This window comes from Carcharodon carcharias, chromosome 4 (genome assembly GCF_017639515.1).
Source record: "Carcharodon carcharias isolate sCarCar2 chromosome 4, sCarCar2.pri, whole genome shotgun sequence".
NCBI classification, from domain to species: domain Eukaryota; kingdom Metazoa; phylum Chordata; class Chondrichthyes; order Lamniformes; family Lamnidae; genus Carcharodon; species Carcharodon carcharias.
Window position 1 is genome coordinate 152,807,457 of NC_054470.1, and position 13,883 is coordinate 152,821,339.

Genomic DNA, 13,883 nt, shown 5'->3' on the forward strand with positions numbered 1-13,883 from the left:
CCTCTGAAATGGCCGAGCAAGCCACTGAGCTCAAGGGCAATTAGGGATGGGCAACAAATGCTGGCCTTGCCAGTGACGCCCACATCCCATGAAAGAATAACGAAAAAAATTTGTTGAAACTTAAACTCTTGAATGTTATAAAATAGAAACAAAATGTTGGAAATACTCAGCAAGTCTGGCAGCATCTGTAGAGAGAGAAACAGTTAATGTTGCAGAACTTTCATCAGAACTGGGAAGAGTTAGAAATATAAGAGGTTTTGAGCATCTGAAAGTGGGGGTCAGTGGGCGAGGGGTGGAAAATCCACAAAAGGGAAAGTCTATGAAAGGGTGGAGGGCAATAGAAATTAAATGACAAAAGGTTTCATGGTGCAACAGCCAAAGGAAGTGATAATGGCACAAGTAAAGAAACAAAAGAGGTGTGAATAGCAGAATCCTAAAAAGCTGCATTCCAAAAGCAAAGAAAAGGAAATAAGAGAAAAACAAGAAGGAAAAGAATCAAACCAGCAAAGAAAATGGAAACACAGTGGGGGTAGACATTACAATCTAAAATTACTAAGATCAACATTGAGTCCAGAAGGCTGTAAAGTGCCCAGTTGAAAGATGAGTTGCTGTTCCTCGTGTTTGTGTTGAGCTTTCTTGGAATGCTGCAGCTGGCCAAGGACAGAAAGGTCAGAGTGAGAGCAAGGTGAAGAATTATAATGACAGAAAGTTTGGGGCCACGTTTGAGGACAGAAAGGAGGGGTTCTTCAGAGCAGCCCCCAGTATCATAGTCGTTTAGAGGTGCTTAAGCACAAAAGGAACGTACTTTAATAATTTACAAACAAAGGATGTTTCATAAGCGTTAAATAAGGTTAAATTTGGGTAGCTGACCACATTTAATCAACTGAATAGCATATCTTGCGTTGGATTCATTGTGTAGACATATTTAATGAGAGTACAAGTAGACGAAGAATTTTAGGAACAGGAAATGGCTATTAGGATCCACATGTCTTTTCCTTATTGCCTTTTCAGCCTCTAGACTTTGCTTCTCACCATAATTCTCAATTCTGCGTCTCACTCACATTAATAATCTTATCTTTGCAACTTACTCCACATGTCTGTTACTCTTGTGATTTTTAAAAAACATTGCACATAACTTCATCTCCATCCTCAGCAGAACAGACTCAAGGGGCTGAATGGCCTTACTCTGCTCCTAGAAACCCTTAGCCTCCCAGTTCTTTTTTTTGTGTCCCTTTGTATTTAAACTGTGGCGGTTCAGGAAGGCAGCTCACCACCACCTTCTCCAGAGCACTTGGGCATGGGCAACAAAAATGCTGACCTAGCCAGTAACGCCTACACCCTGTGAAAGGAAAAAAAATATGGGGCAGAATTTTCTGCCGGGTGGGCGGGCCCGACCCAATCTCCGGCGGGCGGGGAGCTGATCCCCGCCGGAGAAGCGGGTCGCACCGCCATTTTACGTGGGTGGGCCAATTAAGGCCCGCCCAGTGTGACATCCGGCGGGAAGTGCTATGTGCTTCCTGTGCGGGCAGGGGGGGATTCCCTAAAAGCGAGAGTGCGCTCTTTTGTGCATATGTACATCAACCTGAAGCTAAGTGCTGCCTCAGGGAGATCGCTTTCACATGAAATGGGACATATTCATAATTTACAGATTAACTTTATTAAACTTTTTAAATCCCTACATGAAACCTCATCCCACCTGTGAACAAGGTTTCATGTTTTCTCTATTCGCCGCCGGGGCTCCTGGTCTGCCCAATGACCTTAAGGTTGGACGGGCAGATCCTTCAATTGCTTAAATGATCCTGTCAATGGCCTCAATTGGCCATTGACAGGTCGGTGGGCCATCAGCTGATTTTGTGCAGGCCCACCTTCCTGAAAATTTAAATGGGGCGTGGTGACGTCGGGAGTTCCACCCAATGTCATCCCGTGTCAATTTACGTGTCGGCGAGCGGGCCCTGCCCCCTGCTCGCCAAAGGCAAAATTCTGCCCATGATTGCAGCAAACAGTTTGCTTGTACTAATTTTTATCAATTCCTTTCATAATCTAAGTTAGGTAACTTCAAACTTTATCTTTTCTTCCTCTGAACAACCCAGCTTTTTACTTCTTGTAATTTAATCTCCTGATGTTTGGCATCGTCGTTTTTTTTTGTTGTTGACTGTGCCCTCTCCAGAGCATTAATATCCTTCGTCGATTAGGTAACAAAAATTGCTTGCACTATTCCAGATTTCCAGATGGGGTCTAAACAATAACAAAAGACACATCTTTATATTTGTTATCCCATCTGTTAATGGGCTTTTTCATTCTAGCCAGGTCCTGCACTGACAGTTGCATGGATTGTCATTATTGGTCTATTCCAGGAAGCCAGTTAGTAAAGGAGAGAACTGAAGCCAATCTTTACACACTTCTTATTTACAGAGTTACACATTACAAGCATACATTTTCTAACCCAACAAGCACAGTTTTGTCTCTGTCTATATATGGGGCTCAAACGAATCCCCAGTTAATGCCCGCTACCTGCATGCAATAAAACACATTTGACGTGCAATTAACAATTATAATGCCTAATAAGCTTTCCTGACCGATAAATAGGATGAATTATATTTTGCACTTCCTTTCTCTTTAACTTCTGTTGTAATTATTCTAAACACATCCTTATTGAACAATAATTGCCAAGTCACATACCACCCTGACTTGTGCACACAACCTTACTACTTCCTTACCATCAAGTAAAAATCTTCAAATTCCCTACCTAACGTTGTTTAAACAGCTTCACCACAAGGACTGCAGTGGTTCAAAAAAAAGGCCCCGACCCACTCCTCAGGGAAGCTAGGGATGTGCATGAAAGATAGTCTTGCCAGCATCACTCACATCCCAAAGGCTAATCAGGCAAGGGAAGTAGGATACTGAGAACTGTGAAGGAACAGTTAGAACTTGGCAAGTATATCCACAGATCCCTGAAGGTGGTTAAGAAGGTGTCTAGGATACCTGCCTTTATTAGACAAGACATATTATATAAGACCTGGGAGGCTATGCTGGAACTATGTAAACACTGGTAGGCCATAGCTGGAGTACTGTGTGCAGTACTGGTCACTGCACTGTAGGAAAGCAGGGATTGCACTAGAGCAGCTACAGAGGAGATTTATGAGGAATTTTAGTTATGAGGAAAGACTGGATAGATTAGTATTGTTTTCTTTGGTACAGAGGAGGCTGAGGGAGCCCTAATTTAAGTGTTTACAGTTATGAGGGACCAGGATAGAGTGGATAGGAAGGCCCTATTCTGTTGATTGTGGGATCCAATATTGAGGTCATAGATTTAGAGTAAGAGGCGGGAGGGTTAGAGGGGATTTGAGGAGAAATTTTTTCACAAAGAGGATGATGGAGATCTGGAACTCGCTCCCTGAAAGCGTGGTAGAGGTAGAAACCCTCATTACATTTAAAAAATACCTGGATGTGCACTTGAAGTGCCATAACGTACAAAGCAACAGACCAAAAGCCGGAAAGTGAGATTAGGCTGGATGGCTACTTGTCAGCTGGCATGGACACGATGGGCCAAATGACCTCCTCCTGTGCTATGAATTTCCATGAACACAGTTTTTAAAACCTTACTGGCCCAGATATGTAAAAGACCCGTACTCCTACATGTTTTTGATGCATTATTTCTCGTTATTTGCACTACCCACCATTTTGATAACTCCTGCAAAGAAATTTTTATTTGATAGCTTTGTCTAATCCCAAAGTGGAAAAAATAAAATAGCTATTGCCTTTCAATTTCTCAGGGCCCAAGGGCTAAACGGCGAATGAGTTACTTTAAAAGCACTTTTATTGTTGCGTTACCAATGCAGCAAGTAATTTATGCACAGCAAGGTCCCACAAACACTGGATAAAACAGATGGTCAAATGTTTTTGATGATGTTGATTAGGATGGGAATGTTGTCTAGAACACAACATGTTGTGCCAGCTGAGAATGTTAGACAGGGTCTTCATTTCACATCTCATCTGCATGTAATTCATTATCTAAAGAATTCCACTGAGTTTGGCTGATTTTTGGATATTAAGCACAGTGAATAAATATTACTGTCATCATCTTGACTCCTGTGGTCTGCGCTCTCATTAGCTGCATGCATGTTGTTGTTCATTCTGAGAAATTTTTGTCACTTAACTGAAATGGTATCGTTTAATTAGATGGAGTAGCTCCATATTCAAAAGTTTCAATGAGATTTGTTACATAAATCTCAGTGCAACATTGTTTGCCTCTGATTGTGCACTGTGGGAGGGGGACTGAGTGCCTCGGTCAAAACACTGTTCTTTCACTTCTAAAACCTAGATTTAAGTTCAAACGATGGATGAAAATTTCATGAGTTTAGAGTGTTGCATGTGAATTCAAAATACAGAACAAAACCACTTAAGAATTTTCAATTAAATTGACACTTTTCCTCTGAGCCTGTGAGGATGAACAGTGTGGGTGATAGCAGTGTCTCACTGGGTATGAGACAAGGTTGATTAAGGGTGAATTCTGTCAGAATTTACCTTTTTTAATCTACACAAAGCTCATACTATACTGAGATAGATATATCTGACAGACTAACTGAGCTTAAAAAGCAAAAAAAAGCTCAATTTTCAGCTCTAAGCATAAACTCATTCTAAACAAAACTCCAGGATAGTTGCTTTTGACAAGATTGGTACAGGATCACCAAGCTGTTTTAAGCAACAGAAAACCAGGAGAGTAATATTTAAATAGTCTAATCTGGGTAAAATTGCTACTTTTTGTTTTTTTTTAATTCTGTTGAAAATAGTATTGCACTTACAGTGTACACCTATACCAGGATAAACTATCACACCAGAAGTAATTATGCCCAGAAAAAAACCAGTTCCGGTTTAATTGTTTGCATGTAGTTTTACAATTTTTATTGAAGATATTAAGACGGTCTGGTATTTTCTTAGTACCTTTCATGATCTCACCCCAAAGTGTTCTACAGCCAATGAAGGACTTTTAAAGTGTTGCCTGCTGATTCCTACAACAGTGACAAATTATGCACAGCAAGCTTCCACAAACACTAACGTAAATATGACTAGATAATCGGTTTTAGTGATGATTAAGGGATAAGTAATGAAGGTTGACGATTAAAAGGAGCAAAGCAGTGGCTGATGTTCATTTTTTTTTAATTATTTCCCCAGGAGGCCATGGAAAGTCCAATGTCACATCGTCTTTTTATGACTCGTGTCCTTCAAGACTTTGAGAGTGATACCTTCATACCGGAGATCAATTTAAATAAGTTCAAACTCCTTCCTAAGTAAGTCATTCTGTTGCAGAACTCGGGTATGAAATAGCTTCTAACAGTCCTCTTCCTGAAATGGTGTAAATATTCAATTTAAGAAATGGCTCTTAGAATTGAGATCTTCTCCCAGTACAAAAGCAATTCTAGATTCAACCTGACCAGTTCCTGATGATAGCTATAAATGTGCAATGAATGTTTTGAAGTTTAATTTAAAGTAGTTGGGGAGATCACATTGTGGCTGAACAGGCCTTTCTGTAGTTTGCCTTTAAATCCTCTATGATTCTAATTCTATGCTTGCTAACTAGAGTGGCATTTGAGAATTCAGTATCTGAGAAAATGCTACAGCACCCCCAATCTCTGTTGTGTGCATACACTACCATGTTTATTGTCCAGGGTCTTTGGATTAGATATAAGGGAGAGTGGGGGAGAGTTGGGTGCTGGGGGATTGGGGCACCTATGGTGGGAGGTGAGGGGGTTGTCCTAAGATGAGGGGCTGAGTAAATTGGGCTTATATTCTGTGGAGTTTAGAAGAATTAGAGGTGATCTCATCGAAACATACAAGATTCTGAAGGGATAAAAACAAAAAAACTGCGGATGCTGGAAATCCAAAACAGAACTGTTGAAGGGTCATGAGGACTCGAAACGTCAACTCTTTTCTTCTCCGCCGATGCTGCCAGACCTGCTGAGTTTTTCCAGGTAATTCTGTTTTTGTTTAAGATTCTGAAGGGGCTTGACAACAGGGTAGATGCTGAGAGATTATGTGCCCTGGCTGGGGAATCTAGTACATGGGGCACAGACTCAGGATAAAGGGCTGGGATGAGGATGCAATTTCTTCACCCAAAGTATTGTGTATCTTTAGAATACTCTATGCCAGAGGATTGTGGATGCTCTATGATTGAATTTTTTAAAGACTAAGATGGACAGAATTTTGGTGTCTCAGGGAATCAAGGGGAGCAGACAGGAAAGTGAAATTGAAGCTGAAGATCAGTCATGATTGTATTAAATGGCAGAGCAGGCTTGACAGGCTGTAAGGCCTACTGCTGCTCATCTTTTTTTAATTCTTATGAGAAAGAGGGTGGGGAAATAGGTAGGGCCTAGCATTCCATGCAGAGCTGGGACCATCAGCACAGAGAGGAGTAGAGAGTGAAACCATGGGACTTCACTGCGGATAAGGAGTGAAAGAATGTTTCAACTGTTGGGTGAATGGGGAACAGAAACTAAGGAAGAAGGAAGGTTTTTCAGCTGAAGGTTTATATTCTATGAAATGGAAGGGCAGAAAGCAAACATCATTTAAAATGGGATAAATATTGGAGAATATATAAAGACCAGGCAGGGAATGTGGTAACAGGAGAGAGCTCCAGCACTGAGGTCTGAACAGCCTTCTCCAATTCTGTAATTTCTATTCCATGAAAACCCCTTTGATTAAGACCGAGCTCAGAGATTGTATTAGCAATGTCATTGAAGTGAGTTTAGAACAAAGTGTCCCAAAAACCAAGACCCCTGCCCTTTGTGCTTTCCCTCAGTTTAGATTCTGTCAGTTTGTACTGCCTGGTTTTGAAGCTTGAGGTGCATTTACAGGTCAGCTGCAATTGAGGCTCTTAGCTCAGAGTTGTCACTTTGGCACGGACCTAGGGTCCAAGGAGAAAGGTACGTAGATCGGCTTGTGAAAAGTAGTTTCAACCGAGGTACCTGACTGGACCTTGTGAAGTACAAGGGGATCCCGTTAATAGTTATAGGATAAATGTCAGTGGGTTAGAGGATTACTTTTGATTACTGGTGGCATATCTGAGTCTTATACCTAGAACACATCAATTATAAATAGGCTGTCAGTGAGTTGTATTACTGTTAGTTATTAGGGGAAATTAGTTTAGTTATACAATTTCAGTGCATCATTATTAGTTACTGGTGGAATCAAAGTTCCTACTGTCCCGGATTCTTCCTCCCCACCTTCGGTTTCCCCTTTGCCAGCTCGCGATGGTCTTCTGGGTCTCTGAAATTCTTGGGTAACAGTTGCTGGCACAAAACCACAGCCAAAGATACTTAACAACAGGCGACTCAACTGTTATAATATAAAGTAAATGCATCGACATTTGCAGATGTCATGTGGTCTGCCATTATGTGACCACATGCCACGTTCTCAGATGCCACATGGTCATGGGTGACATGATTGAACTCTCCAGGAATACCTCCAACCAAAGTTGGCAACAAGATAATGGAAAGGGTTGGGGAGAAAAAACTAGGTGAGCAGAAGTCAAATGTTTAAAATAGGTGTTTATTTTAGGGTCAGTGTATACTGTAGTAGTAACAGTATTGATGTCTAAGCATTTCTGTTACTGTAATATTACAATTTATTTCAGTGTCACTGCACAAGTGCTTCAACAAAACCAGTCAGCCCAGAATCCTAACAATTCCAATGGTTACATGCTTAATTTCAGAATTGGTTTATGGCCAGCTGTATTTTTCCCCTGGGATTCTGGATTTGAATTCGACCAGATTGATGAGAGGAGCTCCCCGCTGCCTCCTGCCTGTAAGATCCCAACATGAAGTAGCTTTGAGTGGTCTCAGTGCAGTCCTGAGTGCGTGTGAGACTACAACACAAAAGTGCTGGCTAATAGCACTGATTCTTGCTGAATTGGCAGTTTCGTTCTGAAAGTTCATGGGATGGTTATTGGTCATGAGTGGAAAAATATCACGTTGACACAGTGGAGGGAGAGTTTTACATTTAACTGTTATACCTGACCTGCTTGGTACTGATACTGGGTTCCTGGTAGTGAAAATGTTCCCACCACCCTACATTAACATCCCACACCTTGACCATCAAACGCACAAAAAAATGGCGTTGCTATATTAAAACAAAGCTGGTTCCCTGAATTCGAAGAACCTAAGAGGATATCTCGGGATAGATTTTCCTCCAGCCAAGGTTAACCCTGTCTGAGACATGAGCATTTGTATTTTGCCTTGTTTGAATGAAAGAAGATTGTAGATGAGTTTTTCCATTATGTCTGCAGTTTTTTTTTGTAAAGTTCTAAATGCTCACGAATAAGCCTGAGTTGTCTTGTGTTTTTACACAGATTCCCTGATGTTCCTACTGATGTTCAGGAAGACAATGGGATTCAGTATAAATTTGAGGTTTATGAAAGGATCACCCAAGCATAGCTTAAAGAAATGCTGCACATGGGTGGATTTGTGTTGCGTTTCCGAAATTTGTAATGCTCTTATCACGTGATTTAACCTTTAGAAATGGAATGTGTTTATAAATAAAAATCATTGTTAGAATCTTAAAGAATAAGGACATTACTCTGAAGAACAATGTGGTGATGATAACCTTCACCAGGTCCCTCATCATAAACAACCTGGGGAAGCATTGATCGAAAACCCAACTGGTCCAGCCATTTCATTTCTGTGACTACTAGAAGTCAAACAACACTGAAGAAGCTCAATACCACCCAGGTCAAAGCAGCATGCTTAATCTGTCGACCAAACCTGCAACATCTACAACCTACAAGGACAGGGCAGCAGGATTATGAGAATGTCACCTCGAGCTGTGACAGGTTGGATTAAATGCTGCCCCTAGTTTTAATTGCCAAGCTCTGACATGTTTGGGAAAATGGTCAGCAAATGAACCATGGTGTGAGGTTAAGTGCACTTTTCAAAATTAGCCACTGGGATGTTTTTGTCAGGCAAATCATTGATGATAAAGACATTGTAGGCCTCTGTAGTTTATTTTATTTTGTTCTCAGGATAGGCAATATTAGCAAGGTCACATTTATTGTCAATCCATAGTTCCTCAGAGAAGGTGGTGGTGATGGAGGGCCTTCTCTTTTCACTGATACAGTCCTTGTAGTGATAGTACTACCACAATGATGTTAGGTAAAGATTCCAGGATATTGAGTTTCCCTACATTACAACAGTGACCACCAGTTTGGGACATTCTTAGATCACCAAACTACTGTGTAAATGCAATTCTTTTGTTGCTTTTTTAACATTTTACTTTTCTCACATCATCACCTTCAGTGGCTGAGAATGCCTAAATTTCCCTACTAGGCTTTGGGCTTCTGGCAATGCAGACCTGTAACTGATCACAATGGGCTCACTGCTTTTCTCCCCATCCTTCTCTCTCTCTCCCTCCTTGCCGTATGGAAGAAACTCATAATTAGTGGCAGCATAGTATTTCCCAGGCTGGTTTCAGAACAGGGAAACATAGTTTTTGAGACCAGGTTGCGAGGATCATTTAGTTGCAAGCAACACAGGTTATCCTCAATATCATATTCATTTAGTCGAATCTAATATATAGGCATGTTATAACGCCTATTTCAATTGCCTGGTTCTGAACTTTCTTGTAAAAACCACACACTATTTGTCAAATGCCAGGTTAATTTGTGTTTCCCAAATTATCCCTTCACCTAAGAGGAAAACAGAAAACTTAACTTAAGTTCAAATATAAAAAGTGAAATAATTCAGTACAAGAAACCCATAAATCATCTTTTAATCCTTGTATTATGTCTCTGTCTTTATCCTGCAACAATATTTTTGGCTTCTAATAACATTACAACTCCCATGTACACGTTAGGAATCATAGGACTGAATTCCACCCCCCCAACCAAGGGTTATGCAGTGGTGGGCGAGTGCGAACCAGATCGGCGGCCCCAATTGGGTCAGCACTGCCACTTTACGTGGGTGGACCAATTAAGGACCGCCCAGTGTGACGTGCGCCCGGAAGTGCTGAGCGCTCCCTGTGCGGGCGGGAGGGGGTTCCCTGAGTCGGGGCCTGCGCTCTTTCATACATGTGCGCGAAAGAGTGCAGAAATCTCCCTGAGGAACAGAGCTCCCTCAGGGAGATTAGTTTACGGTTTTAAAATTTAAATAAAGGGGAAAAAAACTTCTAAGACATGTCCCCTCAGGTGACGGTGTCACATAAGCTGGGGCATGTCAATGAATCTTTTTAATAATTTTTATTGATTTTTAAAACACTTCATGAAACCTCATCCCACCTGTGGATGAGGTTCCATGAAAAATGCGAAGGCCGCCTGGGCTCTTCTCCTGCCCCCCAACCATAAGGCTGGATGGGCAGCTCAGTTAACTGTTTTAATTAGTCTTTAATAGGCCTTTGACAGTTCGGCAGGCGCGCAGCCAACTCCGCTGCAATCCTGCCGAACTGAAAATCTAAATGACGCACGGTGAAGTCAGGACACCACACATCATTTTACCCATCGGCAAGTGGGCCCCGCCCCCGCTTGCCGACAGGAAAATTCTTCCCATAATCTTATTACTGGCCAGAGCTTTGTTGCATAGTGTGGCTGTAACCCATGACATTGCTGATATGTAAAATCTGATTAAAGCATAGGAAATAATTAAAATTTGAATTATGTGCATCAAAATTACATTGTTTTATACTTTTGCCCTGTAGCCATGTGTTTGGGAGAGATTTACCTCCAGTGGCAATCGGCAATTTATTCTTCTGACAGGCACACCTACAGCTAATATTAGTTCAAGACTCTTTCAAGGATTCTGATGAAAAGATTGCCAGTGTTAGTTCAAGGTGCATTGTTGGGTTTTTGAGCTGAAATGAACTGGACAGTAAGCAGGTTTCCCAACTCCAATACATGGATTTTGGAAGAACTCGGAGGAGTATGCTGTACATGTTGAAGACTCTGTGTCCGAGGCAGGCATATTATCAATATTCCAGCACAGTCATGATTGACCATTTAACCAGGGCTTTGTATAGCTGAAGCATAACTTCTACCCACATGAATTCTAGTACTGTAAATATAAAGACCAGCATTCCATGAACCTTTTTGATTATTTTCTGTACTTATTCGTGACATTTTAATGATCTATGTACCTGGATCCCACCAGCCCCCAAGTCACTTTGGGCCTGCACTGTTTCTAACTTTTCACCATTTAGGAAGTACTCTGTTCCATTCTTTTAGGTCCAAAGTAGATGACCTCACCTTTGCCTATATTGAAATCCATTTGCACAGTTTTGCCCATTCACTTAAAATTACAAAGATATATTAATAAATTGTGCTTCCATCTACCCTGCTTACAATGCTGTCTATCTTTGGCAAACAGGAATATGTGGCTTTCTATCCCACATCTAAGTGCTAACAAATGTTGTGAATAGTTAGGCCTTGTGACAGATCCTTGCAGGGCACTGCTTGTCACGTTCTGCCAATTAGAGTACTTGTCCGTTAACTCCCTTCTCTCTGCCTCTTGTCACTCTAATTCCAGCTTCTTGAACATCCTGATTTTAATTGCTTCATGGTTGGTGATCATGTCTTTAGCTTCCCCTCTCCTACGCTCTGAAATTTCCTCCCTATACCTCTTTCCATGTTTAAGACACCACATAAAACCTGCCTATCTGACCAAGCTTTTGGTTATCTGGCCTAATATTTCCACCAGTCCTTTGATGTCATATTTTGTTTTATAACGGCTCTGTGCAACATCTTGGGATGTTTTGTTATGTTACAGGTGCTATATAAATGAAAGTTGTTGATTGCTGAGCTGCAGGGGAAAATAGTCACATGGGACTATGATGTAGTAATAATGGAAACCTGACTTTCAAAGGCAGGACCGGGTACTAAATACTTCTGGATTCTCCTCCAATGCTTCCCGCTATCATCCAGCTTGGTGGGATTGCTGTCATATGGTTCCATTCTTATCTATCTAATTATAGCCACAAAATCACTTGAAAGGGCTCCTCCTGCTCCTGCACCATTACCTCTGATGTTCCCCAAGGATGTATCCTTGACCCCCTTCTATTTCTCAACTACGTGCTGCCCCTCAGTGACCATCTGAAAGCAGTGTTAGTTTTCACATATACGCTGACGACATCCAGCTCTACCTCACCACCTCTCTCCATTCTTCCATTGTTGTTGAACTATCAGACTGCTTATCCAATATACAATACTGGATAAGGAGAAATTTCCTCCATTTAAATATTGGGAGGACTGAAGCCATTGTTTTCAGTCCCTGCTTCAAACACTTTTCCCTTGCTACCCAACTCCATCCCTCTCCCTGGCAATAGCTGGAGATTAAGCCAGTCTGTTTGCAACCTTGGTGTCACATTTGATTCTGAGATGAGCTCCTGACTTTATATTCATGCCATCGCTACGACCACCTCTGTAACGTTGTTTAACGTCACCCCATCTCAGCTCGTCAGCTGCTGAAACCCTCGTTCATGACATTTTTACCTCTGGGCTTGACTATTCCAATGTCTTGACTTGCAACAAGATCCGTTTGCCTATTACTCCCTGTGCTCGATGACCTGCATTAGCTTCTGGTCAAGCAACATCTGGATTTTAAAATTCTCACCCTTGTTTTCATAGCCCTCTATGGCTTCTATAGAGATAGGGAAGAGTGAGGCCAAGCAAGGCTACACACAGGAGATCAAACGCCTCAAATGTGGCTCTTCACTAAACTTGCACAGCTTGCTAGACGAACACCAATTCATTGATACAATTCTAGCCAGTTGCACTAACTTGGAGCAAGCCAGATTTGCACCACTTACAGAAGATGGCTAGACTAGGTTATAGGTCAGTGATTGAGTCTAATTTGAATGTATTGAAATTGGTCTTAAATCCAGCTCCCTAACTCCTCGGGAGTTCAGCTCTCTTGTCGAAGTTTGAAGCAAGGCTGTAATGAGGTCAAGAGCTGAGTGGCCCAGGCAGAACCCAAACTTGGCATCAGTGAGCAGGTTATTGCTAAGTAAGTGCCACTTGATAGCACTGTTGATGACCCCTTCCATTAATTTACTGATGATCGAGAGTAGACTGATGGGGCAGTAATTGGCCAGATTGGATTTGTCCTGCTTTTTGTGTACAGGACATAACTGGGCAATTTTCCACATTGCCGGATAGATGCCAGTGTTGTAACTGTACTGGAACAGCTTGGTCAGGGGCACGGCAAGTTCTGGAGCATCAGTCTTCAGTACTATTACTGGAATATTGTCAGAGCCCATAGCCTTTGCAGTATCCAGTGCCTTCAGCTGCTTATTGATATCACATGGAGTGAATCGAGTGAACCTCGCTGGTAGGAAATCTTTCTGAATTAATATTCTATGATAAAATAGCAGTCACTTGGACAAGAGTCAGGTAATTCAAAAAGGTCAGCAGGGATTTTTCAAAGGTAAATTATGTTTTTTGATGTGGTAACAGAAAGGATTGATGAGGGTAATACAGTTAATATGGTGTATATGGACTTCCAAAAGACATTTGATAAGGTGCCATATAATAGGCTTGCAGTTGAAGCCGATGGAATAAAACAGACAGTAGCAGTATGAATAGGAAGTTGATTGAGTGACTGGAAACAGAGACTAATGGTGGATGATTATTTTTCAGACAGGAGGAAAATATACAATGATCTTCCCCAGGTATCAGTAATAAGAATACTGTATATCAATGGTTTAAACTTGGGTATACAAACTTGGGCATAATTTCAAATTTTGCAGATGATACAAAACTTGGAAGCTTAGTGAACAGTGGGAAGGATTGTGATAAACCTAAAAAGCACACAGATAAGGTAGAGGAATGGGCAGACACATGACAGATGAAATTTAATGCAGAGAAGTACAACATGACACACTTTGGTAGAAAAAGCAAGGACAGGCAA

The 13,883-nt window shown here is 41.4% G+C and overlaps 1 protein-coding gene across 1 annotated transcript in view; it reads left to right on the forward strand.

Annotated features, from left to right (window-relative positions):
• dhfr (dihydrofolate reductase) overlaps nucleotides 1-8,556 on the forward strand; it is a 51,607-nt gene extending 43,051 nt beyond the window's left edge. The window contains exons 5-6 of the mRNA XM_041185546.1: nucleotides 5,173-5,288; nucleotides 8,345-8,556. Of these exons, the coding sequence (XP_041041480.1) occupies nucleotides 5,173-5,288; nucleotides 8,345-8,429 (201 nt within the window). The 3' untranslated portion in view covers nucleotides 8,430-8,556. The remainder of the gene's footprint in view (nucleotides 1-5,172; nucleotides 5,289-8,344) is intronic.
• Nucleotides 8,557-13,883: the final 5,327 nt, after the last annotated feature.